The 13,934-nt window shown below is 42.9% G+C and overlaps 1 protein-coding gene and 1 long non-coding RNA gene across 3 annotated transcripts in view; one reads left to right on the top strand and one right to left on the bottom strand.

Moving 5' to 3' along the window:
- Positions 1 to 7,719, top strand: part of LOC311251389 — a 114,029-nt gene extending 106,310 nt beyond the window's left edge. For both annotated transcript variants that reach the window (XR_014621392.1, XR_014621393.1), the window contains exons 4-5: positions 3,030 to 3,185; positions 7,021 to 7,719. This is a non-coding gene — a long non-coding RNA (uncharacterized lncRNA). The remainder of the gene's footprint in view (positions 1 to 3,029; positions 3,186 to 7,020) is intronic.
- arap2 (ArfGAP with RhoGAP domain, ankyrin repeat and PH domain 2) overlaps positions 1 to 13,934 on the bottom strand; it is a 118,871-nt gene that overhangs the window by 9,439 nt on the left and 95,498 nt on the right. The window contains 7 exon segments of the mRNA XM_084343788.1: positions 1,721 to 1,803; positions 2,761 to 2,897; positions 3,599 to 3,727; positions 6,202 to 6,319; positions 6,982 to 7,056; positions 11,176 to 11,253; positions 13,179 to 13,326. Coding sequence (XP_084199914.1) covers positions 1,721 to 1,803; positions 2,761 to 2,897; positions 3,599 to 3,727; positions 6,202 to 6,319; positions 6,982 to 7,056; positions 11,176 to 11,253; positions 13,179 to 13,326 — 768 coding nt within the window.

Below are 13,934 nucleotides of genomic sequence, written 5' to 3'. Positions count from 1 at the left end.
GGAGTTGGCTCGGGTATCTCCTGGATTTGCAGAAGTTTGAGGAAAGAGAAAGGGCGACGTATCTTTCGGGACAACCACACAAACCGCACGCAATTAAGGGAAAGTACGCCGGAGAAGACAACAGGAATGCTAAATAATCACTAGTTCATCTTAATAACACAGAGCGCTTGTTTTTGGCACTAATGAGTCACATTTGACCACATTCATTATGCAGCCACATTAATTTTTTGTGCTGGAAAAGAAAGAAATTACAGTTTGGCTTAATGCATTATTTATCGCACCGAGAAATACGCGGGCCAGGAATGGAAATGTGTACAAATGACCACTAAAACTGGCTCGTAATTGTTGATTGACCACCGAGGCCGAGGCATCTGCGCCTGTGATTCAACGTCTGGGAGGAGCAGGTGTAAAATTTGTAGCGCTGTTGCTTTATTGGCGGAGGGAAAGAGAGAGATTTGACAACTTCTTATCGCCCACATTTCAATAATATCTGCGCTACATGACAATGAAAAGCACTTCACAGATGGAAACACTGCAGCGGAGGAATAAATGCACATAAATTGCACTTTACAAGAGCTTGAAATACAAAAGGATCAGCTGTAAGATTGAATTTATATTGTTCCGCTGCTTATTGAAGGTGCGATCCTCGTTGTTATAGTTATTTCACATTGTTTTTTATCCTTTTAAAGTGTCTTTAAAGGACGACTTCTTTATATGATACACAAGAGTGTGAAAGCTCAATACTGTCCTTGGAAACAAAACTTTGAAATGAGTAAATGGGAATTGCCCACACACATGGCAACATATGGCCTCGCGGATGGAGCGATGTGTCAAAACAAGCCCGAGAGTTCGAGTTATGATAGCTTCTGAAAAAAAATACTGCGTCTACGTATGTATTTCAGGCATAACGCGTCTATTTAAAACCTTTATCAACTTTATTTCTTCCTTTCTCTTTACTTTTTCTTCTTTACCGCCAGCCGTCCAGTGGTAAGAAGAGCGTTTGTTTTAATATATACTGTAGTGGTGTATATATGAAACTTAAAGGTGCACTCCGTTTTCATGTTTAAACAAAGTCAATAATCTAAATTGTCTTGAATGTGAAGGAATAACCGTTTTGACAGTATTGCCAACCATTGCCAAAGATCCTGTGTTATCGGAGTAAGCGCCAACACTTCCGTGCTGTTTCGAGTTCTCAGTCTGCGCACCTAGCTGCACGGCTAACTGAGCCAAGTAGCTAACTGTGGCTTCAGTTGGCAGCAGTTAGCGTTTACTCTGGTGATATGCTGCCCCCCAGTTTTTCCGAGTGTGTATTCAACAGGTGGCCAAATCTCACATATGGTACCTTTAAACGTCAACACACTTTCATTGTGTGTTTCAGTTTGACTTTGTTAATGTTTGGCGGACTCTGCCATCTTTTTGAGGACCTTATTGTCCTCTTATTACCTCATCAATATTGGGAAAATGTCAAAAACGATGTACTGCACCTTTTAATATAAGACACAATCACCCAGAGGGTAACATTTTGCTGAGATGCAGGGACTTTTTTACTTATTACAAGCAGGAAACAGCAGGTATTCATCACTTTATAAATTGTTTTTGAAGTGGAACAACCCAGCGTCTGACATGCAGCTGAAATTTCGGTAAATCCCTCTCTCAGTCATACATATTCATATTTAGTGAAAATACATTCGATGTTTTGGTGCATGTGAGTGCATATTACCTGGTTGGAGGTTTGAGCTTTTTCTTCAGGCCCAGGTAACATTTCACAGAGTTGAGCTGGATCGCTTTCTCTGCTTTAGTGGCCTTCAAAGGGGAAAAAAACCCAAAAAATGACATGAATATTTCGTATGAATAATGAAATGAGAAGCTCAGCTCGGCTACATAAACCGCCTTGAAATTGAATGCCAACAAACTATCAGTGTGGCATCGCAACACGCCGATCACTTTGAATCATTACCGGCAACCCCGTTCTTCCGAGCAACAAAGAACAAAGTCGGAGAGAACAAAGCGAAACAAAATCAAAGTTATAGCTTGCCTCTGACACCTACACATCACAGCCCGCCACCCGTTTCCCAGCTCCGTCCAACATCATTTGCGCTAAATACAGACCTCACAATAATTGCGGAGGCCAAAGAATATCAATTAAATTACACTCACACTTCTAATTTCCTTTGTAACGCAGTAATTAGCCACATTCTTGTGCAACCTGATATTTAGAAAAAGCTTTCAGCTGCAACACCGCCCCTCACGATCCTCCCTCCCCCCCTTTCCCACTCCTACCCCTTTGCCAGAGTTACTGCACCTCCATCAATTATTAACACTTCTTCTCACTCCTTTACGAATCCCATGTTTCAAACTGCAGAAATGTGCTGAGAAGAAAAGCCCTCCAGGGAACTCGGGCCTGCTGGTCCTCTCCGAAAGCACACTGTATTCTTCCCTTTTTCGAAAAGAGAGTGGGAAGTCCGCTGCCATCGCTGTGTTTTATTTTCCTCCATAATTCGAGTATTTGGATCCCGCAGACACGGACACGTCGCCAGGGAGATGAGGCGGAGAGTGCTTGGGTAGAGTTCGGTCTGTTTGGACGCAGTTACACATCTTGTGTTTCTTAAGCAGTTTTCTATAACCTTTTTAATTCCCTCGTGATGGAAGAAACACTTCCATTCGCCTGATGCTTCGTGTTTACATGCAAAAAAGCAACGGTGGCGAGTGTTTACAGTAGACGTGGCAGAAGATTAGGCCGGTAAATAAAAGTGTACTTACTTTGATATCTCTGTAGAGCAGCAGCTTCTCAGACTGTAGTACAACATATTTGTCCTGGAATTTATGGCCCGACAGCAGTTTGGAGGATCCGTCATTGAACTTCAGGTAGTCGCCGTTTACAAACTGCTTTTGGTCTCCTGTAAAACACAGAGAAGTCTATTACAGGACCGTATCGTCTATTTTATAATCATTACTGGGTTTAATTAGTCATTTAAGTCTACAAATAAGCTTTAAAAATATGATGGTTTGGATGATTTTTTCTGTTTTAGAAAAGCAAAGACGCTTCTCAGCTGATCAGAACTGGCTCGCTCTGTAGGAGAGAGTCGGAAGTCGGGTGAGGTGTTGACTGCTCGACTGGAGCTGGAGGGGAAAAACGTACTAGAGGAGAGGGGGGGAAGAAGAGCGAGAGGGAGCCGGAGTCTCTGGTGAGTGCTCAAGTGAGTGAGAGTTGGTCTGAATTTAAAACACAGGCCCTCAAAGCGTCCCGCTGCTTGCTGGCTTCGGTGGCGGTGAACGCTCCGTCAAGCCGTCTGATGCGACTCGGACACAAACGTTCACAGGCGAGGGAATGTTTCAAAGTTTTATTCACGTCTTGTTCGTCGGCTTCCCGTACCGACGCACCTACAATGTGAAATAACTATAATCTTAAATAAGCAGCAGAAGAATATACATTTCTTTGGGTTTCTAATGGAAACATTTGGGATAATTAGCACAACTCTACAAAATACATAAAGATCTAGTTGTCTAGTCCCTCTTGCCCGGTGCAGAGCTCCCCCTACAGGTAAAACACTGATGGGAAAATTTCTGGCATTCATCTTTAACGGTTAAAAGACTGTACCTTTTCCATCAGCAACTCTTCTGGCCCCTGAAAACTTCTTTATGACAAGAAAAGCAGAACTAGGACACTCCAAGCTGCTCCACTCCAGCACCTGCTCCAGGATCTTCTCGCTGTGATGCAACGGTCGCTCTGTTGACAAACAAAAAGACGTCAGCTCGGCTGGAGGGACAGAACTGGAAACAGAAAAACAGCGACGGTCGAATAAATCAGCCGCCGACATAAAAGCCATTCTGTTTTATATGAATTAAAAATGCATGAAACAAAACCACAGACTCAGATTAAATCCATGACTAACTCTAGTTAACCAAATAACAAAATTATGTTGTTGTTCTCCCCATTTTCATCACATCATTTAAATTATCTCCAGCATATCAGGACCTGATTATAAAAACACACTCATGTGCAAAATAGACCTATTATCTCTTCCTAATTGGTGAACAGGGTACATGCTATCAGCCAGGAGAAAAAAAAGCAGATAATTTGTGTACCACCGCCCCTGCTCTGATGCCTCAATCTCTACACTCCCCTGTTTTTCATAACCGAAAGAGGTAAAAAGAGCCACAATGGCATAACTTATTCATAACAGCGGGCTTATCTTCTCTCTGGAATCTCTGCAGACCCAGGCCATGAATTAGTTCCTCATTTCCCAACAAATATTAGCTCCCCCTTTCTGCTTATTGTCCTCGATAACAGTGTTTATCTGTAGCTATCCTGCAAAATGGCTAATTATCCTACTTCCCCTCCCTTCTTTATGGTTTTAGGAGCAAAACCTGTCACGCTACCGCCTTCAAAATAGCCTGACTGTTTACTCTTCCACAGACACATTGTCTCGACGTGGAAAATATGCTGAGCAGTCAGCAAATATATTCAGTATTCAACGCACCTTCGGTTTTAGAAGAGGACGGCGTGTCCTCTGTAACTTTGCGAGGGGGAAAACAAACATAAGAGCGCGGTGTAAACTCTCAGTGAACTGATGAAAAGTGCACGGGGACCGCCAGCTAAGCAACTTCGCGACAAAGCTCAACTTTGACTCCCCCCCCCCGCCCTCGCTCGCCGCTTCCCGCGCTACGATCAAAATGTGGGTGTGTGAAGGCGCCGGGGTGCCGTCAGCGCATATTAATGCGAGATGAGACGGGTCAGCTCCCCGGGTCGATCATGCAAGAAAGATGAAGGTAATTTATGACATATGATGGCGAAGATGATTAATTAATGTGCATATCATCAACTCGACGACGCTTGGCTAATTTCTCAGTGTGCTTCCATGTTCACGGACACTGGTTCATTAGAGAGATAGCATAATCATCTAATCACAGGGTCGTCGGCGTGATCTTTGTATATGCCCTGGATGAGAATAGCCATTTAAATGGTGATGTGGGAGCATCAATCACTGATTGAACACACTGTAGGTGACAGTAGAGAGGTTCAGAGTGAAGACTTTGTTGACAGCTGGGTAACTCTTAATCCAACCAGTGGAATAAAGTGATTAATTTACTCCAAAGTCCTACAGAAAGCAGCTTCATTCAGTTGTAATCGTGCAACATGTGTGTGGCATTGTGCCGTCTAAAGATGAGAAATAAGATCGGCAACATACTCGGTGTGGTTAAAATCAAAAGAGGTTTCTCAGTCTCCCACTTCCATGAAAGAATAAATGATTTCTTGACCTTTCTGTCTAACAAAAAGCATGAAGGCAGTGTTTGTTACGGACGACGCTCTTCCCGGTTGATTCAAATTAAATGCTTGTTTAATTCTTTAATCTTAGAAGTAGCGATTAGTGAGGAGGGTTGTTAGTGTCAGACTGAACGGTGTGAGGTAAGAGAAGAAAAACACGTTTCAGTGTAAAGGGGCTCCCTCGGTTAAAGGTAATTGAGGAGGAGCCGCTGTAGCGTCTGAGGCTTAAGCTTTAGACATGACTTTAACTGTTATTACACAAAACTTAACTATAAAGTAATGATGTTTTAGTTGCAACAAGTAAATGTTGTTGAGTCAAAAAGAAAAACATCCAAAAACATGGACGGTTGACATTTTTGTTCAGTTACGATTCCTCCCAATGCACTTTTTCTTCTAAAGGTCCAGTGTGCAGGATTTAGTGGTGAGGATGCAGATTTCAGCTCCTCACCCTCTCAGGCCCTCTGCAGAGCCACTGATTGTGTGATTATGTGCACATTCATCCAAACAAGGGAAAAAAACAATGGAATATATATTTTTTAAGACAAAACAGAAAGGATCTATTTACATTTTCATGATTTAATGACTATTTGAGTATTCTAAAATCATGACCTGTCCCTGCTGGGGGACGATACGAGCTCATGATCAGCGTTTTAATCCCAGGCCCCCAGGCAATGCCACAATAATAATGCAAAAAAGTCGCAGTAGCCGGTAGCCTAAAGGTTGAGGTGCATACCACATAACTGCGGCGTCCACGGTTACATTCCCAGCTCGCAAGACTTTTTGTTTGTCATGCTGACTCTCTGAGTTGGAAAGCAAAAATGCCAGAAAAGAAATAAAAGAGTTGGCACCAGCTGTGGAAGCAGGGTGGAAATCCACTCGTCTGCAGTGACTTTGCGAAGTGAACAAGCATCGTGACACGACCGCTGCTGCGTTACCTAACTCTCCGTTCTCGATGACTTCAAAGGTGGTCCAGAGATCGTCTGCGCTAAAGGTGACGTTCCTCATACTCAGCGCCGTCTCTGCGAGCTCCGTGGGCCGCATGCTGGGAGAGACCTACCGCAAAAAATCAAAAACAAATTAAAAGAGAGAACAATCGAAGAAAACGAGAAACATTCTGCATATAGAAGCTCGGATCATAAGCTCTCCGGATCGATATCGGCGCCTTCAGCCATCTCTCTCATGAGGAGAAATTCAATACTTAACATGTAACACTAACTGCGCAGATATCTGACTCGCAGGCATGTAACACAGAGCGCTGATTAAATACTCGCTTCTTTGTGGAGTTATTAGGTGTTCCTGAACAGGAGTGAACAAAAGCAAACGCGCTACTTTACTCCACCGAGAGTAGAAAAGTCAAACCGCGGTGCTGAGCGCTCCTCTTTAACCCGATCTCCATTGTACAGCCAGCCTGTGACAGGAGTCTGTAACCTGCAGCCGCTTGCGTGCCTTGTAAAACGCAATTACTCACACAATTAAATCAGACGTTTCTTTGATTAGTTCGCTTTTGATTTATTTCAGTGGCGGTAATCCCATCAGGTTAAACCACAAATGTCTCAGCCCTATTCTATCAACCTCTCCACCCCTCTTTCTACCCACCCTCGGCCCTCATTCGTCCTCCTGCCTCACCTGCCTTCATCCCACACTCCCCTCTTTCTCATTTTCAACTCACCACTGCCGAAATGCACACATTAAAACACACACACGCTCTCTTTTACCTTGATTAAACAGCAGTTCTCTGGTTGTCTCTTCTCCAGGTACACCTCGAAGATCAAGTCCCCAGCTGGAGAGAACTGGAAAGCAAAAGTGAGACATCGAATCGGTTGAATTATAAAAAACAATGCTGCTGGATTAATTGGCTTTCCTTGAGAAATTCGCACTCCAGTGTGGCGTGAATCTAAATGGAGAAAAGTGAGCGAAGCCGTCGGAGGATTCGCAGGAACCAGAGGTCGTTTTCTGTGCTGGAGGCAAACTAAATCCTAGCAGCGTTAAGAACCGGGCTCAATATGTGCGAGGCTAACTCGTAGAGGTGGAAGCGTAGGGTGCTTGTTTCACCTACACCCGCGACGGAAACGCTCTCCTCAGGTGTTAACTTTGAGTGTGCTGTCAGTTTAAAAATGTTTTGAAGATGCACCTACTGTAGAAACATGTGCAGGGGAATGGAAGAGGAAATAAAAGCAAATTGGCAGAATGAACTCAGCAGAGATGCCAAGGGTGTGAGATAGGTTCACTGTAACAGTCTTTGCTCTGTGTTTATTAATAAAAGACACGGCACACTGCAAAGGAAACATTTCTGTCCAATATCAAACCACTGCAATTGATGCCTTCCTGTAAATCATGTCTCGAAACAGGACTTTCATCTGGTTGTACTTCTGAAAGCTACAAAAGCTAACACATACTGATGAAAATGCTAATGTTAAGACAAAATTTCTAGTTTCTAACTCTAAAAAAATGTCACTGTCAATACACTAATTTGATTTCTTACTAAAAATGACGTGCAAAGTGACATCCCGCTCATGTCTGTTTGTTAGTTATGGAGCTCGAGCCAGGAGGTGATTAGCTTAGCCTAGCATAAAGACTTTAAGCTAGCTTGGCTCCCTGCAAAGACAAAAGAAACACCAGACCACTTCCTCCAACGCGCCGTCATTAACAGGCTGTATCTTGTTTGTCTCTCTAACCACTCATACTTTTACATTCCCGCTTAATATATGATTCAACTAGCACTCATTCATTAGATTTAAGCTAACACAAACTAACATAGAGATTATTTTCCAATTTTGACCAGCTAGCTTGCTAGATGTTTGACCTGCTTCCAGTTTCTATGTAACGGTTTGCTAAATTAAGCTTAACCTAAGCTAATCAATCCTTCCTGAAGGCTATAGGGACTTTATTTATTTATTACCTTTTGTATGTTCACTGTATTTCTCAAAGTTATACAGTCTAAGCTTGTCAATGTAAGCTACTTAACGCAAAAGTACAAGAGTGGTGATCCTCTTGTCTACCTCTGCCAATATGATATATATTTCCTTTAGAGATTATACTGCAGAAAAAGATGCTCTGGATAATTTTAGATTGTAAATATTAAATTCACAGCCACTGTTTCCATGCACTGACATTCAGGAGGTCAAATTCTCAGTAATATTGGTCTTGTCAGTACAAATTATAGCATCTTTCTCCATGTGCTGGAGCAGTAACCCTCTCTGCATCCCAAAAAAAATATATATAAAAATAAGGGTGGTAAAAACCAGAGAACTTAAGAAAGACTGTGAAAAAGCAGCTCTTTTTAGAGACGGGGTCATAGTCGAGGCACCAAATCCGTATTTCTGGCCGAGCTGAGTGGAAATCCATGTCAAGAAAATGAACAAGGAAGTGAGAATGAAACGGTTTCTGTTCCCTCGGCTATCTGGAAATTACAGTTACTTTTCCTTTGTCATTTTAATGTACAGGTGAACTGAGGTCCATTACTGGCTTGATCTGGGAGAACTATCGCATGATAAGAGGGAGGAACCCACTTCTGACACGCACGGCCCTAAAATAACAAGAAATTACAGTCATTTAAGCCAAAGCTGTAATCGTGAAAATGTCACAAGCAGATACGGCACCATCTTGGTTTGCCAAGTGCACTTCTCTTCCTTCCCCTACAGTCTTATGTGATGGGAGGACGACCAGGCGAGCTCTACAATCAGCATTTGTCAAGTGAAAAAGACAGACTGGAAATAAAGATGTTAACAGCTCAGTGGTGACGCAGGCAACAAAAAAGAAATGGTTTCACAGCTGATGGGGAGATTTCTCAGAAAAACAGTAAAGTTCTATCCGAAATGAAGGCTGTTTCTAATCTTTACCAAAGTCATACTCTCCCTGCACTCGCCCTGGCTGTAAATGCAAGTATTGATTTTAAAGTGCCACTTCTAACTTGCAAGGCATGACACTGCCTTACACCTCATTATATCACTGATTTACTTACTCCCTCAGTCTAGCCATACTATCCACTTGCAGGGCGCGGGCCTCCTTGTCAATCTCTGCCTTTAAATGGAAACAGATGAGGTCAGAACCTCCACCTGCGGGGCCCGAGCCTTCTGAGACAAGCTTCCTGCAAATGTCAAAAGCGCACACTGTCTTGGTATTCAAGAAGCAGACCCACGAGCCATTTGTTCAGCAACATCCTTTTACCTTGAATCCTACCTCTACTTTCCTCTGCAGGTTGGCAGTGTTCACAGTGTAAGCTGAATAGTTCAACCTTACATCTTCTTACCTTGAATACACCTGTTGGTCCACAACTTGAGCCTCGACTGAAATAACTTATATGGCAAGAGTGTTTGGATATTGACTTTGGTGATCCATCGGGTTGGTATTCGTGGTTTTGAGTGAAATTTCCAAAACTACAAGAAAGACTACCATAGCAGCCATTTTATCCTGACGTCATGCTCAGGATGGGAGGCTTGAAGACTGGGAGGATGTTATGCTGCGTTGGGAATCTGACAAAATGTAATCAACACTTCTGAATAGATCAGCAACTGAAAATCTGGAGGGAGATTTCAATGTTAAACACCATATTTGATAACCCGTTAGCTCCCGTTTTAGAAAACAGCTTATGTTAGCGTTCAGCTACTTCCAAGCTAACATTACTGTGACGACAGGAAAGGCGTAAATTAATTCTAAAATATCAACAGACATCTTTGACATGTTCATTTAAGCCTGGAAGTGAAACACACGGGACGTAATCAAATAGTAATGTTAGCTAGCTAAGTGGCCCAATGCTAATGTTAGCTACCTGGTTATCAAAATCTCGAAATTATCTTGAAATATGGCCCGATGTCCCTCTATACTTTTACCATCCATTGTCTTTTCAGTTGCTGATTGTTTAAAGTATGTATACTAAGTGTGATGTCAGAGGAAAATGGCCGCCACGTGAATATGCTCTATGGATTTTGTGGTTTCACGATTTCCCAACCACGTTCACGCTTGTCTGTTGTGATGAATGTTGAAAAGGACCATCTGACAGCTTTCCAATAGTCTACTGACTAAAAGGCTTTAAACTCGAGCCACATATCACTATAAATAAACCGCATGCGTACTTAACGACTGGAGGTGCAGCTTTTATAAATGAGAGGGTAGGAAATGTCTTCTGTGTTTGTTCAGGTTCAGAGCTGCAGTAGTAAAAAGCAGCTCTGCATGGAGGGAATGAAATATGTGTGAAATCTGATCATAACTGATATAAATTGTGGTCCATGATTAATGTAAGGGACGTTTTGACTTTAAGTGTTAAATCATCCCTAAAATAAGCACGCCCATTATCTCGAAAGAGACAATTGCGCCGTGCTGACTTCTAATTATACCAAATAATTGTTTTCAGTGAACAAACCAGTGCTTTTCCTTTTCACCGCAAGTTTAAACTCACAAATTCGTGTCCATAACCAAAACGTTCTCCCACTTTGCACCTCAGACAGCTCTATAATAGCACCGGCTTTCCACTGAGTAACCCTCCTGCCCCGCAGCAGCAAACATGTTCTGAAAGCCTACAGACAAGGTGGAGAGCAGAGAGGAGCGGGCGTAAACAACTTATTTCAGATTTCAACAACGGCGCCGGCATGCGATTTAATTTTTTCCCCCAGTTATCTGAACCAAATGTTTTTCTCGGCTGAGGCATCCAGGCATAAAGTACCTGCCGTAAAGGTTAACAGGAACAAAGCCCTTTTTTCCCTCGCCCGCCTGCTCCTGCCTCCTCCGCCTTCCCCTCACTTCGCCACCTCCCTCCCCCACCATCCTCTTCATTTTTGCCCAGAAAAACAGGAAACTTGCTCAAATGAAACCCTGATTTGAGAGGCCCTGACGCACACAGGCAAATCAATACACACACAAACAAACAGAACACCCGTCGGTGCTTTCCATTTTGGTTAGGCGGGTCAGCTTACCGTGGCGTCCTTCTTCTCGTTCCAGCGTGTGATGAAGCTATTCTCCCTCTCCATCTGTTGCACCCGGTCTTCATTGACCTGTCGGAAACATCACAAAAGCACACACACATCCATTCAAACTCCAGCCAATGAGGAAACTTTCAGATTGCTCTTGAGACGCTAAATTGCCTGATTAGGATCATAAAACCATTTTCCGAGGGAATATTAATTTCAGCTCTCAAACACAATACATGGAAGACTAGATTAAAACCAGGGAAAAAAACAAAAAAGGTATCTATCGTGCGCAAACTGGGTCGTTCATCGAACACTTCTAAAACCAATTTTGAAGAAAGAAGTTGGCTGTGAGCGTTTGACACAGCTCGGCGCCAAGCGAATACTCGTTTCTTCCACAAAGCTCCGCGTTGGAAATGATATTTTTTTATTCCAACTTTTTTTTTTTTCCTGTTTTAACGTCATTATCATTTTCTGAGAACAATTTGCTTTGTTGGAGTTATACGAGCGGCAGAGACGATTGTGGTGGAGAAGAGGGAAAAAAAAAACCCTCACAAACTCATCGTGTGTGTGTTTAGGCCTGATAATGGGCGCCGTCGACGACACCCAGCACAGAGCTGCCGCTTTAATTAGCGGGATGTCTCACTTTTTTTTCCCCTCCTTCATGTCACGGCGTGTATATTCACCGCTATTGGGCTCGTGATTGGTTGAGCTTAATGGCTATTTGTCATGCGAATGATGGCGTCCCGAACCGATTTGGAGTGAATGCTCCTCCTTTAACGGCAGAACAAGAGGGATCCGGGCGTTCTGCGGGGAATAAGCAGTCGCTCTGTGCCGCCGTATCCCGTAAGCCAGGCAGCTCTCCAAGGGTAACATTGATCCCACACCCCCGCCCATCCACACATCAGCAGAGTCAAGCCTATTGTGGAGATTTGGCAGCAACAGTTCTGCTCCCCAGATGGTTCAAGTACAAGAGTTGTAAATAAAGTCATGCCTGCAGCCTGGTTTAGATATGCAGTATGGTAATATTACATGAACGCTTTAAGTGTCGTGATTTTTTTTTTTTCTTCCTTCTGCCATTGACAGGAGAGTTTTGTTAAAACAAGCAGCCCGGCTACATTAGCCTGCATGTGATTTGGTTAACGGATGGAGCGATACGTACTTTTTCATTTTTGGATGGTGATGATGTTATTATGCATTATTGAGAAAGAACCAGAAGTCCTGCGCACCATCCGTCACTCATTTAAAACCATATTAATTAAGTCTTTAAAGGGGCATGCCACCAATTTGACATGTAAAGATGAGTTTACAAAGCATTTTTCAGCCTGTGAAAACAGTGTTTCCAGGTAATTAGACAAAAACAGTAACAACAGCCTTTATATGATGTTTTGCAAAACATTCAAAGTGCATCACGCGAAGCATTTACATTAAATGTGCTTAAAACATCTTTGATCACAGCTTAACTTTGTTTAATTCAATGGTGAGAAAAACGGAAACAAAACTACAAAAATCACAAGGCTAAGGCAAAAGAAGTTAAATCAGACTTTTCTTCCCCTCTTTTTTCATCTTTGACTTATTTCTCTGCCTTCAAAATTGCTCCTCACATAGAGAACAAACCGAGAGTCATAAGCCTGATCTCATTTCGCCCTCGAGCTAAAAATGTCCTGAACAGGGCTCCTCTGGTATTTTTCGTCCTGGGTGACCTGTTTTTTTTTTCACTATGTAATATCTGTGTTTCGTGGAGATGTGTGCAGCTGTTTACGCTGTTGATCACATCTGAGTGGAGTGATATCAAATTAACCAACCGCTGTTTACCATGACCGATAGAGGAGGCAGGTGGGCTATCTGTTTGTGAGAGATCGATTTTTCTAACTGCTTTAAACGATGTGGTGAGTTCGTAACTTCTGAGTGAAGCCCTGGATTATGTAACCGTGCTCAGCTCAGCCATTTGTCACCCTCCTCATTGTCTCCCGGCAATAAAAAAATACATAGATAAAAACTTTTGGACTCACACTGAAGAGTGTGATGTAGTTGCTGATGAGGTCACAGACGACGCTCGTCTCCTGTGGTGTTTGTCCCCGAGTCTGGAACAAGCAGGAGGAGAAGACGGAGGCCAGCTTTTCGCTCGCCATGTGGTTGAGGTGGGAACACTGCTGAATCCTGAATCACAGGGAGAAGAAGTGGTTAGAAGAAACCAAATGTACCTGCAAAACATGCACAGACCTACACAAGCTGATGCCCACACATAACCACACACACACACAGTTTAGTGAAATGTTAGGCCTCAGTCCAAATTCAGCAAAGGGCCAATTAAGTCTCCTCCAAACAATCTACATCATTAACATAATGCGGATAAATCACAGGCATCCTCTGCAGGTTTCTGAGGAAACAATGTGTAATGTGAGCGTCAGTGAATGAGACATCAAGATAGCAGAGGGTTTGTAAATGCCTCTCGAGGTGGGAGAACTAACAGGTTTGCGGCGCGAGGCGGCTGATGCGAGCTGTAGTCGAGTCTCTGCACAGTAAAACAAAGTGTTGTTGTTTCCTTCCACACCAGTTAAACATCCTGTAATTTATTATCAGACGTTTTCCACACATTAAACGGAGTGTTCAAAATATTCAACACTGAAAAGACAAAAAAAAAATCTACTTCAGCCCTATACCCGGAAAGTAAATGTACCATTTTCCCAGAAAAAAGGCCCTGAGACTCACAAAAAGCACCACTTGTGTTGCAGACTTTTAATAATGATCCACTCCATTAAAAATGC

This window comes from Pagrus pagrus, assembly GCF_965226575.1.
Source record: "Pagrus pagrus genome assembly, chromosome: 22".
Taxonomy (NCBI): Eukaryota; Metazoa; Chordata; class Actinopteri; order Spariformes; family Sparidae; genus Pagrus; species Pagrus pagrus.
The sequence above is the reverse complement of the archived record's forward strand: the minus strand, read 5'-3'. Positions and strand labels throughout refer to the sequence as shown.